The 17,295-nt window shown below is 55.1% G+C and overlaps 6 protein-coding genes and 1 non-coding gene across 7 annotated transcripts; 4 read left to right on the top strand and 3 right to left on the bottom strand.

Annotated features, from left to right (window-relative positions):
* Positions 1-1,505: 1,505 nt before the first annotated feature.
* Positions 1,506-2,334, top strand: VDBG_09186 (cutinase; the record flags this gene model as incomplete). Its single annotated transcript, XM_003000645.1, has 3 exons — positions 1,506-1,727; positions 1,778-1,959; positions 2,061-2,334. The coding sequence occupies 3 exons, from the start codon at positions 1,506-1,508 to the stop codon at positions 2,332-2,334; spliced, it is 678 nt and encodes a 225-aa protein (XP_003000691.1).
* Positions 2,335-3,109: 775 nt separating this feature from the next.
* Positions 3,110-4,912, top strand: VDBG_09185 (high-affinity nicotinic acid transporter; the record flags this gene model as incomplete). Its single annotated transcript, XM_003000644.1, has 7 exons — positions 3,110-3,376; positions 3,426-3,609; positions 3,728-3,807; positions 3,860-4,166; positions 4,216-4,606; positions 4,667-4,817; positions 4,877-4,912. 7 exons carry the CDS (start codon positions 3,110-3,112, stop codon positions 4,910-4,912), a joined length of 1,416 nt encoding a protein of 471 aa, XP_003000690.1.
* A 1,348-nt stretch (positions 4,913-6,260) lies between these two features.
* Positions 6,261-7,236, bottom strand: VDBG_09184 (vip1; the record flags this gene model as incomplete). Its single annotated transcript, XM_003000643.1, has 2 exons — positions 6,261-6,974; positions 7,024-7,236. 2 exons carry the CDS (start codon positions 7,234-7,236, stop codon positions 6,408-6,410), a joined length of 780 nt encoding a protein of 259 aa, XP_003000689.1.
* Positions 7,237-9,787: 2,551 nt separating this feature from the next.
* VDBG_09183 (L-amino-acid oxidase) lies at positions 9,788-11,906 on the top strand (the record flags this gene model as incomplete). Its single annotated transcript, XM_003000642.1, has 2 exons — positions 9,788-10,354; positions 10,410-11,906. The coding sequence occupies 2 exons, from the start codon at positions 9,788-9,790 to the stop codon at positions 11,904-11,906; spliced, it is 2,064 nt and encodes a 687-aa protein (XP_003000688.1).
* Positions 11,907-12,440: 534 nt separating this feature from the next.
* Positions 12,441-12,791, top strand: VDBG_09182 (calpastatin; the record flags this gene model as incomplete). Its single annotated transcript, XM_003000641.1, has 1 exon — positions 12,441-12,791. The coding sequence occupies one exon, from the start codon at positions 12,441-12,443 to the stop codon at positions 12,789-12,791; it is 351 nt and encodes a 116-aa protein (XP_003000687.1).
* A 462-nt stretch (positions 12,792-13,253) lies between these two features.
* VDBG_09181 (predicted protein) lies at positions 13,254-14,917 on the bottom strand (the record flags this gene model as incomplete). Its single annotated transcript, XM_003000640.1, has 4 exons — positions 13,254-13,279; positions 13,333-13,404; positions 13,462-14,380; positions 14,432-14,917. The coding sequence occupies 4 exons, from the start codon at positions 14,915-14,917 to the stop codon at positions 13,254-13,256; spliced, it is 1,503 nt and encodes a 500-aa protein (XP_003000686.1).
* Positions 14,918-15,570: 653 nt separating this feature from the next.
* On the bottom strand, positions 15,571-15,643 carry VDBG_15195. Its single transcript has one exon. It is a non-coding gene; the product is annotated as a tRNA-Lys (tRNA).
* Between the last annotated feature and the right edge of the window lie 1,652 nt (positions 15,644-17,295).

Here is a 17,295-nt window from a genome sequence, read left to right as displayed (position 1 = left end):
GGGCAGGGTCGAGGAGGTGGCGGCTGTTGTGCTGATGCTGGTGAGCCGGGCTGGGAGTTTTGTCAATGGGGCCGAGATTGTGGTCGATGGGGGGGGCACTGTTTTTTGAGGGGGGGGGGGCGCTGGGCTGTATACTTTTGCTTGGCACCCCGGAGTTGATCTCAACTTTGAGGTTAGCTTAGGGGAACAACGTACTTGACTTAGACTTCCTACCATTTTTAGGCCCTGCTGGATACAGTGCGTTTGAAAGTGATTTTTCAATCGGCTCTGAGTATGGTTCTGCCGAGACATCATGCAGAGCACGGTCCCTACCATACGTGCTGATTATCCAATACTAAAGTATAGCTAATATGCAGCTCGAGTAGCCCTCACGTAAGGTAGCTAGATGTGAGCTTGGAGAGGAGTGCCTTTCAAGATGAAGGTAGTGGTGCGGGCTCTCCGTGATGGATTTTACTGCCTACGCCTTGAATCAGGGAACCAGTAATGGGCAGAAAATTGACGGCATTGAACTCAATACGTTTATCTCGAACGTATTCGCCGTCACCAATGTAGCTAAGAATGGCACCGAAGGCTTTGAATCAATTGCCTGGTACTGTGTCAAAATCGATCACTTCATACGAATGTCACTCCCATGGTCCATCGTGACCTGAAAGACGCTGAGTGTCCTCGCATGCAGAGCTAAATACAGACTTAGTCTCATGGGAACACTTCGCGACATATTGCTCCCGGCCCTTCAACGGTCGTTAGCGTGAGAAACACAGCTGATGACTGCAGGACGTCACATGAAAGAAGGCCATCTTGTCGCTTTTCGCTGCACTCGAAATGGCATATTCACGTATCAAATTCAACACCTCGGCATCTCTATGCTCCCCACGTTTAAGACACCCAGATATGCATGCACCCCGCAGCAGCTAATGCACCCCGGATAGACGCTTTCTCCCAATCTCAAGCCACGTTCTGCTCGTCCCGAGGCACAACGGTCCTACCCCGCCATCGCACAACCTCAAGACCCCAACGCTGGACAAGCCGCTTTCCTTTTTTGGTGCCAGCTTGCGAGTCAGGCGGGCGATGCCACGCCCGTGGCTTACTGAGGTTCGCGATAGCTTCATGTCGCAACGACTAGATCACGATCTGCCAAGTGGAATAGTCGAGCAGCGAGGCTTTTTGTCCTCTATCCAGAAGGGTTGTGAAGATGCGATTGGAGGGAACGTCCTTGGCGAAAGATTTTCAAGAGCTTTCGAACTTGTCTCGTGGGCAGCATCAATACTGGAGAAAGTGTCGCTGTCTTGGGTCTTGTGAGAGGGAAGCACCGTCTTTGCGAGCTTCAGGATACCACGTGAGGGTGCTCAAGCAAGTTCGTCGTCTCCAAGATGTATAAATGAGAGAAGGACTTCGTGGGAGATTTACCTGAATCCCAAGACCCCCAAGCTCTTCATTCTACTTCTCTGTTGGCTAGCTCATTCACGAAACTTGTCATCACCTTTGCACTCTGATCACCCTTCACCATGAAGTTCCTCTCCATTGTCACTGTCCTGGTAACCCTCGCTGTTGCTCTCCCCGTCGAGCCAGCTGCCGAAGAGGCCGAGGTGCTTGTTTCGCGGAACGAGCTCGCCGTGCTTGAAGCCCGTCAGTCGAGCACCCGCAGTGAGCTTGAATCTGGCAGTTCTTCCAGGTGCCCTCGCGCCATCCTCATCTATGCCCGCGGCTCCACCGAGCCGGGCAACATGGTGAGCCCTTCTACCTCCTAGCAGAGAGGGATGTTTCTAATAAAGCCAAGGGAATCACTGCGGGCCCCACCCTCGCCTCAGCCCTGACGCGCGAGTATGGCTCAGCCGGCATCTGGATCCAGGGCGTCGGCGGCCCATACGGCGCCGAACTGTCCCCCAACTTCCTCCCCTCCGGCACGGACAGAGCCTCGATCAACGAGGCCAAGCGCCTCTTCACCCTTGCCAACACGAAGTGTCCCAACACGCCTATCGTTACTGGCGGTTACAGGTACGTCGTGGTTCCTAAGATTCGCTGTACAGGAAAGACGAGTGCCGACCATTAACACCTCGCAGTCAAGGCACCGCCGTCGTCGGCAACGCGCTGTCCGAGCTCAGCTCGGCCGTCCAGAACCAAGTCAAGGGTGCTGTGCTCTTCGGATACACCAAGAACCTGCAGAACCTGGGTCGTATCCCCAACTTCCCCACCGCCAAGACGGAGATTTACTGTGCCATCAGTGATGCTGTTTGCTGGGGCACGCTGTTCATCCTGCCCGCGCACTTTTCTTACAATGCTGATGCTGCTGGCGCGGCTCCCCGATTCCTCATCCGCCAGATCGTGCGTGGCTGAGATGGCCTGAAGCGGGCGTGCAGCGTCTCGACTGCGGCCTGAATCCAGTCGTTCTGACGCGGGATTGTTGCAAATGCTGGGCTCATGCGGCTCAGAAGGGTGCTGTACTTCTTGGCTCTGACGTACAGCTTATAGCTTGTCTGTCAGCGCCAATGGCCATGTTTCTGAGACCCCATAATCATTACAAAGCAGATGTCTCCGCATTGCGACTAAACCTCAATTGGCTGTGACGGGTAAGAAAAAGCATGGTGAACCATTGCTTATCATAGGCCAGTCTCTTACTTGCTGTGACACAACAGATGGTTTGGTCATTGCACTCTAATGTTGGTTCACGTTTAGAATATCAATCGTCGAACGTGTTTGTTGAATCGATTATGGCGTCCACCTCAGTTGATGGCGGGATGACTCAGCATATGTGCGAAGGTCTACCACTGACCAATGCGCCCTGATTCACGCTTAGAAGTTTTTTTCAAACTCTATCCAGAGCCTTCTTGCTCTGTTCTGTAGGGCGCCTCGGGGCCGCCGGCGACTTCGATCCCGGCGCAAGAGATGATTGAGCCGCATGCTTCATTGTACAGTCTTATTAAAAGCAATGCACATACTTGCTAGGGTTGTCCTTTATGGCGTCTATTTATCGATCAGTACAAAAGACTAGCAGCAAGTTCTTCGATTGAACCCCTCGCTGTCGAAACCCACTTACATCGAAATCTCAACCGAATATATCCATTTGGTGGCGCCGGGCACCTTTAAGCAACACACTTACCAGGCTCAAAGCATGTCCACGCTGAACGGAGCAGCTCGTCGTAAGACGACTCATCACACTATCGGCGTTCTTCAGGTACCTGGTGACGGCAACGAACTCGCTCAGAACAGCGATGCGCTCTCGGCTGCAGAACAGAAAAGGGCGCTGAAGAAAATGGACCTTCGGCTCGTCGTCTTCGTGGGCATCATGTACTGCTTTTCGGTCATTGGTCGATCAGCACTCGCTTCTGCCAGTGTCGCGGGGATGGCGGATGATCTCCAGCTCGTCGGTAACAGATTCGTGAGTTGAGGATGTTCTTGTGGAACCCAGAGTTGCTAATTCGTACAAGTCCGTGACTATCGTCGTATTCTTCGCCACATATATTCTCTTTCAACCCGTTTCGACCATCGTGGCAAGAACAATTGGGCCGCGGCTCTACTTTTCTGCCATTACACTGTCGAGCGGCCTTGTCGTCATTGGGATGGGCCATGCAAAGTCCTGGATAGACATGATCGTCATGAGATTGCTCCTTGGTGCATTGGATTCTGGCTTCTTTCCAAGCTGCCATTATCTCTTGAGTACCTGGTACACCAGAGGTTTTTTCTCTTCAGTCTCGCAAGAGTGACCTACGAAGCTAATGTTGACCAACAGCTGAGGTTGGATCTCGATTCTCGTGGTTTTACATTCTCGTCTCCGTGTCCTATGCTTTCGGGGGCCTTCTCGCCAGCGGGGTAACATTTTCCCTGTGTGATTCGCACAGATTAGAATGCTGACAAGCTCCAGCTCACAAGAATGGACGGCCTCGGGAACTTACGCGGATGGTCGTGGATCTTCATGATAGATGGCATCATCACCTGCCTGATTGGCCTGGCCGGCCTTTTTCTACTGGCTGAATTTCCCGACACGACAAAACCTTCACGACACTTTCTCTCAAGCCGCGAGCTCGCCTGGGTCAGATCGCGGGTCAATGCCGACCGTGGAGACGTCGCCATCTCGAAGCTCACTTTGAGAAAGCTCATGCGCGGCGGTCTTGACCCCAAGGTGTGGGCGTTCGCACTCATCTTCTTCAACAACGCCGTTGTCAACTTTGGTCTGTAATCCTTGGCGGTCTGGAAGCTCCGTCGCTAACAAGATCACAGCGCTGGCAAACTTCCTTCCCATCATTCTCCGGAAGAACATGGGCTTCAGCGTCGCCAAGTCCCAGGCCCTGGTCGCGCCTCCGTACGTTTTCGCCGCAATAGTCATGCATACAGTCGGCTGGCTGGGAGACCGATACCGCGTTCGCGGGCCCTTTCTCGTCGCCATGATGCTGCTGTCCATCACCGGCACATCGCTTATGGGCTTCCATCAGAGAACCGGGTTCCGCTACTCCGGCGTGTTTCTCACAGCAGCGGGAACGACGAGCGCTGTGCCGGTGACGATGGCGTACCAGGCGAACAACATCAGGGGCCAGTGGAAGCGGGCCTTCTCGAGTGCACTCGTCGTTGGCGTCTCCGGCTTTGGTGGTATTTTCGGGACCTTGGTGTTCAGGTGAGATCCAGCCATTCTGATGGGACATGTTAACGCGTGGGCTTGGGCTAATCAATTCAGATCGCAAGATGCGCCGGCGTATCTGCTGGGGCTGACGACGTGCTTGGCATGTGCGGTGCTTAACATCCTCATCGTGCTCAGTTTGACGATTTACTTCTACTTCGCAAATTTGAGGGCCGATAGAGGTGAGGTTGAGCTTGAGATATCAGAGGTGAGACGGCTCTTCAGGCGGGCGCAATTTCGGACGACTTGCTGACTAGGTGTTTGCAGGAAGTACGAACACAAGGATTTCGTCATACGCTTTAAGGCTATGTCAAGAGCCACACGCGACTGGGAACTCCATAGAATCGCCGGACACTGGTTTCAATCAATGCGCCTCACACTTCACGCTCTGACGATACGTACGCATTCGACTGCAGTGAATTTTCAACTCAATCAGCGTTTGCCTAGCGTTTGGTACCATGCAATCAGGACCCCTGTGCATGAAGTTTCCTAAACCCTTCACCACCAAAACCTACATCTTTCGACCCAAAACACCAAAACATCTCACCACACCCGCGCATCGCGTCATCACGATGAAGTGCCCCTCTCACCAGCCACAAGCCCTTCGCACGACCCACCTGCCCCGCCCCCGCGACAAACGCTCCGGTCCTGACGTCACTCGCGTCCTCACCACCATGCCGTCATCCACCCTTGCGATCTCATCGATGTGACATCAGCTACAGCAGCAGCACGTAACAAGCCGTATGCGTCTCAACAGCTTTCATGCCGTTCTATCAGTAAAGGTGTAGCGGCAGCAGCGAATGGCTGAGTCAGGATAAGGAAGGCCAGGAAGGAAAACAGCGGATCGACGACCAGTGTCCGTGGCTGTATTTAACTTTCGCAGCTGGCTGAGCTCTTTCCCTCTTCTCGTCATTACAAGACCACGTAGCTACCCCTCCATCAATTCAAACCAAGACTCCTCAAAATCGCAACCAAACCAAAACCTCTTCGTCGATACAAATCAAACCAAACATGCCTGAAGGTCGCCAGTCCCCCGAGCCCGAGAGGCAGTCTGGCAAGCAGCAGCAGTCCCCCCCCGGCTCCGGCCAGGGCACCGACAAGGCGGACAACAAGGACCAGGTCAACGCCGACCAGCTGAAGGTAAGTCCTACACACACGCACTTGATTGTTACGGACAGCGAGACTAACTGGTGCAGAACCTGTCTTCGAACCCCAAGGGTGCGCTTGATGACGCGCTGAAGGACAAGTTCAGCAAGACGGAGAAATGAACGAAGAGCATGGATAGTACATGCGGGAGATACGTAATGACTGTATGATTAAGCCCACGGAATCATGGGGCGGGCAATGGAATCGAGAGTTTGAAATCTTGCATTGTTGCGCTGTCGCTTGTGAACTTGATGTTTAAGGCAATCGGGGCTCGGGCGTCTGGATTTGGCTGGCGTTGCTGCACGTCGACCTTATTGGTAAGGTAAAGGATTGTTGGGTTTGGGAATATGCGCGAATTTGAGATGACCGACCGATCCAGGCGTGCTGGCAAAGAAGTTTTGCGAATATGTTCTGCGTCACGAAAATGTCCGCCGTCATTGACACAGGAGATCATATGGGTCGCCATTCAAATAAGGTCACTGGGAAAAAAGGTGGAGGAGATTCGTCGTGGTAGTTGAATTACTGTGGAGCTAAGACTTCGTCGATACTTCCTGTCGCTATCATCACACGCAAGACTCGTTTCGTAACGGATACCATCCAACGCCTGCGAAACCAATTCATTTCTCTTCAACAACGGACATCAATAGATCCTCTACGCCTTCTCGCCACCGGGCTTGGACAGGGGCACAGACGAGCTGTCGTCAGGCTGCGTCGGGGCGGCGGTACCGATCGTCTCGCCGGTCTGAGGGGGGACCGCCTTCTCCTTCTCCTTGCCAAAGATCTTCTCGAGGCCCGAGGCCTTGTAGGCACTGCCGCCGGACTGCTCCTTCTTGAGGTCGGCCAGACGACGGGCCTCGGTGTGAATGTCAGCGACCTGGCGCTGAGAATCTTCGTAAAACCTGACAATCTTCTGGCCAGTAGGCGAGCTGGCAGCCTGCTCAAAGTAGCTGCTGAGGCCGCCGAAGAGGCCCTGGGCGCGGGCGGAGATGCCGTAGGACTGGTCGGTGGCCTTGGCGCGATCGGTGGCGTGGTACTTCTGGTCGAGGCCCTGGAGGGTGTTGAGGAAGCGGGAGGAGATGCCATGCTGGCTGTCGAGCTCAATGGCGCGCTGCAGGGTGGCGTCGCCGACGACGTAGCCGTGAGCGAGGTACTCGGCGAAGATGCGGGTGCGGGGCTTCTCCTCCTGGGTGATCTCGTCCGTGTCGCGGTTGGCGTCCGTCTTGTGAAGTGGGAGCCGTCGTCGGAGGCGTCGCGCTGGCGCTGGTGACGCTGATGTGGGATGAGCCGAGCTTTGTGTTGTTCAGCAGAAGGGCGGTCTTGGCCGCTGTCTCCTTCTCAAAGGTGACGGTGGCCTCCTTCTCCTCACCGGCGGGGGTGACATCGAGGCTCGTGATCTTGCCGCAGAAGCTGAAGAAATCGCGGATCTCCTTGTCCTCGGTCGCCGAAGCGATGTTCTTCACGTGGACAGTGTTGGCAGTCATTGTGACAGTGATCGTTTTGTCGTAGAGGTGCTTGTGTTTGTGGTTTGTGGTTTGTGGTAGAGGTTGAGAGGTCTTGCCGGCGTGGGACGATGCAAGAGCGGGGTAATTAAAAGGTTTCAAGAGGGGGTATCAAGTTGGGCTGGTAGTTGAGAAGGGATGGGCAGCTGGCGTGGGATGGGTTCGAAGGAGTACTTAAAGGTTCAGGTGCTTGGGCCGGAATGTCACGAGCTCGAAAAGACGCGTGGGTTCACTTTGCTTCTATGCCAAGGCAGCGACAATAGCATGACAGGAAGGCGCGGGATATGGGGCAGACGGCGGCCTCTAGCTCCTGCCGACGTGTTTTCGGGTGACGATTGTTGGGGAGGGGCGACGTGGGTGCTGCTGCTCCCATTCGAGAGAGCAACGTCATCGCTGCGCCGATGATGGGATGTGGAGCGGGGCAATTGTGGCTGAGGACCTGCAGGCAGTCAGTCACGACCAAAGCCTCGAAGTACCTGTGAGCCCATTGTTGGCAGCGCGACTACCTACCCTTTTTCCTCACATCCACAGCCAACCCGTTGAGCTCTTCCCTGCGTGTCGTTCTTCGCCTCCCATCAATGGCCCGTGCACCGATCAGTCGAAAGCGAGGAGGTCGTCGACAAGCTGAGACCCTGAAGATCACCTCACCTTTCATGCAATTGGCATGTGATTCCCGACGCGGATTTCTCCAGCCTTCGCCGACTCCCCGCGATCTTTATCGTTCAAGATCTGCTATCATACCTGGTCCGCGATACCGACCACCATGCAGCCCACACCGTATCCTTTGTCAGCGCAGCAGCCTCCATCCCAGTATGTCAAGTCGACCACTGGCGCGTCATTCATTATGAGGACAAACTTGCTTCAGGCAACGGTGAAAGTAAGGTCGCAACCATCATGTTGCTAGATCAAACCATACCTGCCTAAGTATATTCGTGGGCTCGCGACAACCAACACCTATTCTCCATGATTGCCAAAGGACGCCTCGTTCAATGCCCGCATCACTTGCATCCGTTGGCTTTGTGGTAGCAGCTTAATGCCGGAGACACTGTATGTTACTGCAGCAAATAAATTCTCCAGCTACGACAAAAACCCGAGACCGAGCCTCTCGGTCTTCAGGCACGAAAAGGGATTCGAAACACCAAACTCAGCTATGCCGCTGAGCAGTGCGACCTGATATACATCACGCCTCTGCATTGATGAATGTTGATGAGACGAATAACGTTCATACACAATTCAGCAGAAAGCCATTCTCGACTGCCAGGTTGGTCGGTTGGAGTCTATGGATGGCTTAGAGACCTGCCCAAGCGCCCAAAGCAGAGAAACGATGTTGGGGAATACTGCGAACTGCCTGAAACGCAGATCACATCCGATTTCCCGGAATTACACAAGTTCCCTGCAGTACACAATGGTACCATACTCCCAACGCCATGGCCACGGCTCCGGGCAGGCTAGGTCGCGCATGGCGCACGTGTTGGAGCACCCTTTTGGCACCTCCATTCAACCTCATAATTAACCTTACATTTGAGGAAGCGCTAGTAACCACCGGCGGCCGGACAATCATCATGGTCGATGTAAACTTCGATTAAAATAACCACCGACCAGATCAGTATTTGCGTGTTCACAAGAACGCAAGTCAATCACAAGAAGCTTCAGTAGCCCGCCCGTAGGTCGGAGACTCGGACAAGTTTGTTCACCATCGTCTCAGCATCAGTCAGCGCCGCAGTCTTCGACTTCGCCCCGGCATATGCGCGACGTGACATCCAGGATCAAATTTTCAAGTCCTACCCCGGCATGGATGGAGCTTAGACTTTCCCGCCTCCTTATCCGCCCATTGAGCGGAACAATATCAGCCGAACAGGCCCTGTCCTAAACTCCGGTGGCCTGACCTATGCGACGAGCTTTGTCACTAGTACTGATTGTTGAGGTTCTTCATCAATTCCAGAGCCTCTTGGCTTATGCTCAATCATACCTGAAAAGACTTCTGATGCCTCAAGATTTCCTGCCAACTCGTGAGATTGGCCGGTTCCTTTGCCACAAACCATGCCTACGATCGTGGTAAGCAGCTTCTGGAGTCGGGGCGCAGCATCTTGAATCTTTCGATCACGAACCCCTTCCGCCCTCCAGCGAAGATCTTGATCATCCATCAAGGTGCCCTCATGTTATTAAACTACGCTTTTTCGTCTAGAAGCAGCACAGAAATCGACTCATGACTCAGGCACGACAAGGATCCCATGAGGGGTACCACGATAAGGTCGGGGGCGGCGGCGGGGATGCTGCACTGCCAAGCACGGTAACATGCCCGTACTTGGAAATGCCGGGAAGATCGCCGGTATCTGGGCCTCAATACCTATCGTCGGCCGAAATGTGGCAACTGCCGACAGCACGAAGCGATGCATTCAAGCCTGCTGTGTTCTTCGCCGTAGTCGGAGGGGCGGACAAAAAGTCATCAAGTCGGGGTATAAAAGCCATCGTGCAACAGTCGTGTTATTCGTTGATGGTGAGACCTCTCTCTATGTGCATCCAATTGCAAATAATGGCTTACCGGTTGCTGTCCTTGGCCCTCGCGGCCCCTCTTATCACGCTCTCCGCGGCTGAGAGCACATCTCGACGCTCTATCACGTTTCAGGGCCCGCTAGAAGTAGAGCATGGTGGTGCTCAGAACATCAATGTATCTTACCATGAGGATGTCGACGGTGAGCTTACGATCGTTTACGGCAACTGCGATATGACATCACTCGACGAGGCCCATCACCAGGTTGGCCGAACGCATGTTGGCAGACACCCTCATGCTAAACGACACGTCGACTGGCAAGCGCAGAGGCCAACCAAGTTTGTCTGGGTGGCACCCTCGAACGTTCCAGACGGATGTCTTCACGCCTTCGTGGACGGACAGCTCGCAGGGCAGTCGCAGGAGCTGCGGGCTAAGAAGCGCATGGTTCGTCGCAGACTGAGTTTCGCCGACGTCGCCGACCCCATGGGACCTTGGTTTGATGGCGTCGAATACCTGCAGCAAAAGCAGCCGGACGAAGTGTTCGTGGCGCAGGTCAAGGACAAGAAATTCGGCATTCTGGGAGCCGGAATCTCCGGTCTGTTCACAGCGGTACGCTTCCAACATAACCATACCAAGACAAGACCACATCGTCTGACCTACGCAGCTCATCCTCGACTCTGTCGGCATCCACAATTGGAAAATTCTCGAGTCCTCCCACCGTATCGGAGGCCGCATGCTGACGAGCTACTTGAATGGCACGAGCCCGGACGATGGCCAATACCACGAACTGGGTCCCATGCGTTTTGCAGACGAGATCACTGACCCTACCACGAATGAAACGTTCCCCATCATGGATCAGCGTATGATCTATCAAGTCGCCGATGTTCTCAACAAGATGAACGCAGGCAACGACTCGCTTCAAGTCAAGTTTATCGACTGGATCCAAACGGCCGCTAATACGCCCGTGTCGACCACGAAGCGCCGACCCGATGGCACATTCCCCGGCAGGACGGAGATCGCCACAAACCCTGCCTATTTTGAGCCCGCTCAATACTCCAACGCCACGGCTGTTGCTGAAGCTCAACAAGCGCTGGACGATTTCAAGGGACTCACTCCAGAGCGCATCAAGTTCTACGCTACCAACATTTTCCAAGCACACAAGCAGGCCGTGGAGCAGGGCATGTTTGACTTCTCCGAGGTCGAATACCTCCGCCACGTTATTGGTACCGATCTTAACGTTACAGATGAGACGACGCCTTCGCAGGTTGTGTGGCCCATGTGGGAGTACGAGACCGTGTACTTCATGGCCAAGAAGTGGAAGACCATCAAGGGCGGGCTCAGCCGTATGCCAGAAGCCTTCGCCCCGCTTGTGAAGGACCGTATTCAATTCGGAGCCAAGGTCCACGGCGTCAAGCACCACGCCGACAACAAGACGCTCACCATCTCGTATCGCCCGACCGGCAGCAACCCCCGCGAAGTTGTCTCCACCAGGGAATCATTTGACTACATCTTCAACAGTGTGCCCTTCAACCTTCTCCGCTTCTGGGAGCTGCCTCCTCACTCAAGCCTCATGCGCCGCGCCATCGACCGCACCGTCTTTGACGGCTCTGTCAAGGTTGCCATCCAGTACAAGACGCGCTTCTGGGAGCATCTCGAGCACCCCATCATCGGCGGCTGCGGTCGCGTCAATGTGCCCCTCATCGGCCAGATTTGCTACCCGTCATGGGACATCAACTCCACAGGCCCCGGTGTGCTGCTCGCGTCGTACGTCGCCTCGTATGACGCCACGGTCGCGTGCGCCATGTCCGACGAGGAGCACATTGCCTACATCCAGCGCGCCATGGTTGAAATCCACGGCCCCGCAGCCGAGGAGAACTGGACGGGTAACTGGGAGAGACACTGCTGGGAGCACGATGAGCATCACGCCGGGTCATGGGCCGTGCCCATCGTGCCGCAGCAGCAGCTGTACCTGCCGGCGTTCTTCCACACCGAGTTCAACACGGTCTTCATCGGCGAGCACACGAGCTACACGCACTCGTGGGTGTTCAGCGCGCTGGAGAGCGCAACGAGGGGCTCGGTGCAGATGCTGCTGGATCTGGGACTGGTCGACGAGGCGAAGGAGGTGACGAGGACGTGGATGGCGCGGTGGATCAGCGTGTAACTGCGGTGACCATGCGGAGAGAATCCTGCGCCTGTTTGCCGTCGCGGGCTTTGCGTAAAATCTGTATATGAGAACGATGCATACGATAGACATGATTGCTAGATTCCATATCGCTCGTGCTGAGTCTTGCGATTGTGTTTCGTGACGGGATGGCGAGGCGTGCCGGGGCTGATCGTGCACACAGATGCTGGGGGCGAAATGCTGGTACCTAACTTCTCGAGCGCTGAGCTGATGTTTCTCCAATCAGTCGCCGGTGGATGTCCCTTTCGAGAAGGGGTAGGCAACCCGCATTTGCCATAATTCGACTTTCTCGCCAAGGGACAGAACAGATGAACTGGTTTTGAAGAGCATCCCCTTTGTGCCTGCCTGCCTGCCAGTCGTAGTACTACATCAAGGACGCGACCCCACCCCCGCGCAGCCCAACACGGACGCGACGCGACTTGATCACCATATACCAGCAGACACCGGCCGGTCACAATATCTCCATCGTCGTCATTTTCCAGAGTAACAAGTACCTCAAGCCCGGGAACCAAGATGAGGAGCCTCCGATCCAACAGACAGGCCAGCCTCATCCTCACCGAATCCAACAGGTCCTCCCTCGACCGCTTCGTCCAGAACCAAACCGCCCCCTACAACAAAACAGCCACCCCCGGCCAGACCGTCTTCGACAAGGCCATGGCCGAGATTCGCAGCGGCCGCAAGACGTCCCACTGGGTCTGGTTCGTCTTCCCCCAGCTCGCGGGCCTCGGCGTCTCGGCGCTGAACCGCTACTTTGCCCTCGCGTCCGTCGACGAGGCGCGTCGCTACGCGGCGCACGCTGTGCTCGGGCCCCGTCTGCGCGAGGCTGTGGATGCTGTCTTGCGCAGCGAGAGACGGATATGGTGAGGCTGTTTGGGGAGACGGATTGGGTGAAGGTCCGGTCTTGTCTGACTTTGTTCGCGGCGGTGGGGGGCCGGGGGAGAGTGTTTTTCGGCGGGCTTGAGGGAGCGTTTGGTGTGAGGCGTGTTTGACTACGCTGAGCTGGTGAGAGAAGGGCGGAGTGATGGAACGGGATGGGCGGGTTTCTTTGAGCATGATAGCATGCCTGGGCGGTATTGGATAAATCGGATCCAGGCTGGTTGGGAGGAGTCACAAGGAATGCTGAATGTTCAAGCTGATGGGCTCAAGCCCTTCTCTGGGACAGAGCCTGCTCGTGGCAGATGAAGCAGACCTCCAGAGCGGCCACACCCAGGATGCCAGGTCAAGAATTCTTACAAAATCCAACGAAGGGATGGCGTTGACAGGCCGCATCAGCCATAAACACCAATTGGACCGAATCTTCATGGACACGTGCCACTTCTTCACGCTTTATAGAGAGAACGAGGCCATGATCTCTGTTGGGAGTGTCAATTCAGCAGGACGATGGAGGAACTTGCACGCAACCTACTTTCTAGGTCGAGTATGTCCTGGACGGCCTTGTCAAGTGGCTCTGGCGCGCTGTCGAGGATGTCTACAAGAGCTTTCGAGGCAGTGAGCTTGAGTAGGAGCAACGAGCCTGGCAGGAGAGGTGGCGTACATGCCATATTCTCTTGTTTCGTTGCTGCATCCCTCTGTCCGGGCGTATAGGGTTTGGCCAATACAATCTCTAAAGGGGCTGTCTTGACGGTAGTTTCGATGTGCGCAGCCCGGTTTTGCGTGGTCTCGATAGAATCGGCGCTATCAGGAAGCGCGATAGGAGGAGGATTTCCGGGCAAGTCCGTCTTTTGGCAAACGCTTCGCCGGACCGAACTGTGAGGGTCCTCGGCTGGAGAAGGGCCAGCATGAGAGGTAGTCTTGCGCACGTGCTGCAAATTTTGGCGTATTGTAGCTGCATCTTGTGGCGCACGATGAGGAGATTCTTCGAACTCAATGGTTTGGATCTCCTTGTCGATGCCGGCCCCAGCCGTCTGAGTCGTCCTGTCCATGGCGGCTTCCAATGTGTGCGTCTTCTTGCTGGTGCCGGCTTTGACCTCCCGTGCGCTGCCTCGAGTCTTGAAGTCATCGATCTTCTTTTCCTGGCGATCGAGCGTATCAATGAGTGTCGCCACAGCTTGACTCATGTGCGAACAAGCGGCAGTAACTGAGTTGAGCTCGTCGTTTGTTTTTGCCGTCAATTCCTTGATACTCGACGACGCAGTCAACGCTTGTCTAGCCATGGCGTCTCTGGCGAAGGCTGCTTGCGCGTCGATTTTGAGACCGACTTGTTCGAGGCGTGTTTCCACGGTGGACTTTAGTTCATGGAGTTGTTGTTGTACATGCTTGACATCGGCATTCAGCTGCTCAACCCTGGAATCCCCTTTTCTGTTTGCGTCAAGAGTGTTTGATTGAGCATCTGGGTCAAGTGTCAAACCGCTGTGCTGGGCGGTGGCGTAAGACGCAGCGGCTTTGCGGGATGCTTCTCCCTGGCTCGGCTGAGAAGAAGCCTTGCACCACGCGTCGTAGGTCTCCTGTCTGCGCTACAGGAAAGATGAGAATGTGAAGAGCAGAAGTCCGGTACGAATACGTACCTTGAACAGCAAAAGGAGCCTGTCGACAGTCGACAGAAGCGCTGCTTCGCATTTCGACAAGTTCGCCGGATCGTTGTTGCCATTCTTGATGTACGCCTGCCGACCGTCGATGTAGATGTAGAGAAACCATACGAAATGGCCCTGATCATCGGCATCGTCCGTGAAAAAGCTCAGTACCTTCCACCTGGGCTCCGTCTGCACCAGGGCGTCGATGACTTTGCACGCGAGCCACTCGTCCGGCAGCGGAGCGCCGTGGTCGGTGGCGAGACGAGGCTCGATGACTCTGATGCATGTCCTGAAGACGGTGTCGAGACACGCAGCGGTCCAGTCCTTGAGGTTGAACAGGTCAGCGTCGGACACATGCACCCATCCGTCGCAGAGGGGGTGGGCTTTCAGTGCAACCCAGATCGCGCGAAACTCGCGATCCAGGATGATCCATTCGGGAAAATGAAATCCGCGTTGGCGTAGCCGCTTCTGGGCAGCCATCAAGACGTTGTGTGATATATCAACCATGGTGGCGCAGAGTGCTCTGATAACCAAGGTGTCGCTCTGTACCGTGGAAACCTGATGCGTATTGAAGTGTTGAGTTAGGGCAGCTGACTGCTATTTCAAGGGCTTTCCCCAGGCGCACAGCTCGGCAGAATCATACCTACCAGAACAGTGGACTATCAAGTTTGCACTCTCAAGTTGGCCATGGGGGTTTATGAAGGTGATTTCAACGCGCCTTCCCAAGGTGATTGAGGGCTGCTGGACGAAAAGCGCGGGCCTATCTACTCCTGGCAACACCTATGTACTCCCAGTACAAAGGACAGACAAAGTGAGCCTCATTTTTTCCCCGTATCTCGCAATGTCAAACTATGCACTCGCATAGGGTGACAGTTGCATGATAAAGCTCGCGGTGTAGATGAGTGCTATGTTGGCTTTCTCAACTTGGTCGCTCATGATCATACATGTCCGGATGTGCTTGGCGAATCTCTACAAATTGAATTCTCAAGTCAATGACATTAGGCAGGAGCCCTGACGACTTCACCCACAGACCAAAAGTTCGTGATCATCGCTCCCTAAAAGCAAGTTCTCGAAAGAGAAAAACGGAGCAAAAATAAAAAAATGAGCTTCCATTGAAGCGACGTCAGGAATTGAGCCCAACGGGGGGCTCGAACCCCCAACCTTGAGATTAAGAGTCTCACGCTCTACCGATTGAGCTAGCCGGGCAGGCAGGTTGCTTTGTTGAATTTCGAGCTTCGGGGCGGGACTCATAGAGACAGCAGCTTTGTGGGATCTGGGGCTATTCAAGTGCGGGGTTTCTCCCGGCCATGGCACGTTCCCTCGCACTGATTGACACGGCAGATTGACATGTAGTTGACGTCGGGCGTTTCCGCCGCCCCCACCCTCTCCCGCAGGGGGGCTACAGAGCGCGGGCAGTGTGAGCTCGGTTGTGCTTACACCGTCACGCTCCGTCTCGCTTGGCTTGTCTCGAAAAGGAGAGGGCAACATAAGCATGTGGAGGAAAGGGAGGGAGGGGCAGATCATCGAGAGAAGGCGGGTGGCTTGCACGCGAAGCTTGATTTGTGTGTGCCTTATTACTGATCGAGAAGGGACATAAGTTACGATGCCGAAAGTTACGATGTCAAAAGTTACGAACGCCAATGAGGACGCCGCTAGCTGCGAGCCCAAGAGAAGACCTGCTCGTTAGCTTGATCCTTCGTTCTCGACACGGCCCAATCACCCGCATACCTAGCCGCGACCGGCATACGGCGCTGACTGAGGCCGTGGCACCGTTGGTCGGGGCTCGCCAATCTTGTCTGCAAGCGGTACGGCTTGACGGGCCAAGCAGCGGGCGGCAAGAGCAAGATTAGGGGAAGCAGAAAAAGAAGGACGAGGCCATTCAGTTAGGAGGGGGTTCGGGACCGTTTGACCGTGCATCGGAGGGCAGACCCAGTCGGGCGGGCGTACCGAAGAAATCCGGCCGACATGTCGATCTCTGCATGGGAAACGAGGAGCCGCCATTGGCTGTTTCTCCGCGTATTCCCAAAAGAGAAGACAACAGATGTATGCCGCTGGCACAGCCACGTCGTCAGGGTGCAGTCGAACGTCAGAGCCAGCACGGCGGATGAGTGAGTCGGTAGGGCTGAGGCCCCCTGATTCGCCCCCAAGATGATGGCACGTGACGGAGCTTGACTTCACTTGCATCGTTAGGGGTGGCCTCGAGAGAAAGAGAAAGAGTGAGACTGAGACTTGTATTAAAGCCGTGATGCCCCCCCCCCCTGGTGGAGTGTCCCGCGGGTGGTGGACTCGAGGGTCTGACACAGGTTAGCCCCCCCTCATGCTTGTTCGCGACGGGAGACTAGACACACAGGACCACCAGCAACAGACAGAGAGTGACCCACGACACCCGAAGCACCTCGTTCCCGCGCAGCCACTGCCGTCAGGTACCTAGGTATACAAAAGGAGCACAGCGAGGGACCATGAGAAGAGAGAAGACGATGAAACAGCGGCAGACGCACTCCAAATCCCGTAGAGGATGTCTCAATTGCAAGAAAAGACATGTCAAGTGCGACGAGCAAGGTCCGCCGTGTGCCAACTGCGTTGTGCGAAAAACGACGTGCTCCTACGGCCAGAGTCCGACCGCCTCCTCGGCCCAGCTCGACGCGCCCGCACATCTCGACCCGTCGTCATGTCTGGCCGTCGGTCTGCCGTTCGAAACCAGTCTGATTTTTTTTTTTCGTCGTCTCTCTCACCACCCCAGGTCTTGGCGGATGCACTCGCCGTGCGAAAACGTCCTTTCTCGTCGTCTCCCGAGCTCTTGTTCTTTGCCTTTATCTACGTTTGTTTGCTCTAGTTTTTTCTCTTGTACTGTTGGTAGA

The sequence above is a fragment of the Verticillium alfalfae genome, genomic scaffold (genome assembly GCF_000150825.1).
Source record: "Verticillium alfalfae VaMs.102 supercont1.14 genomic scaffold, whole genome shotgun sequence".
Lineage (NCBI taxonomy): Eukaryota > Fungi > Ascomycota > Sordariomycetes > Glomerellales > Plectosphaerellaceae > Verticillium > Verticillium alfalfae.
This window is presented reverse-complemented; position numbering and strand designations above follow the sequence as displayed.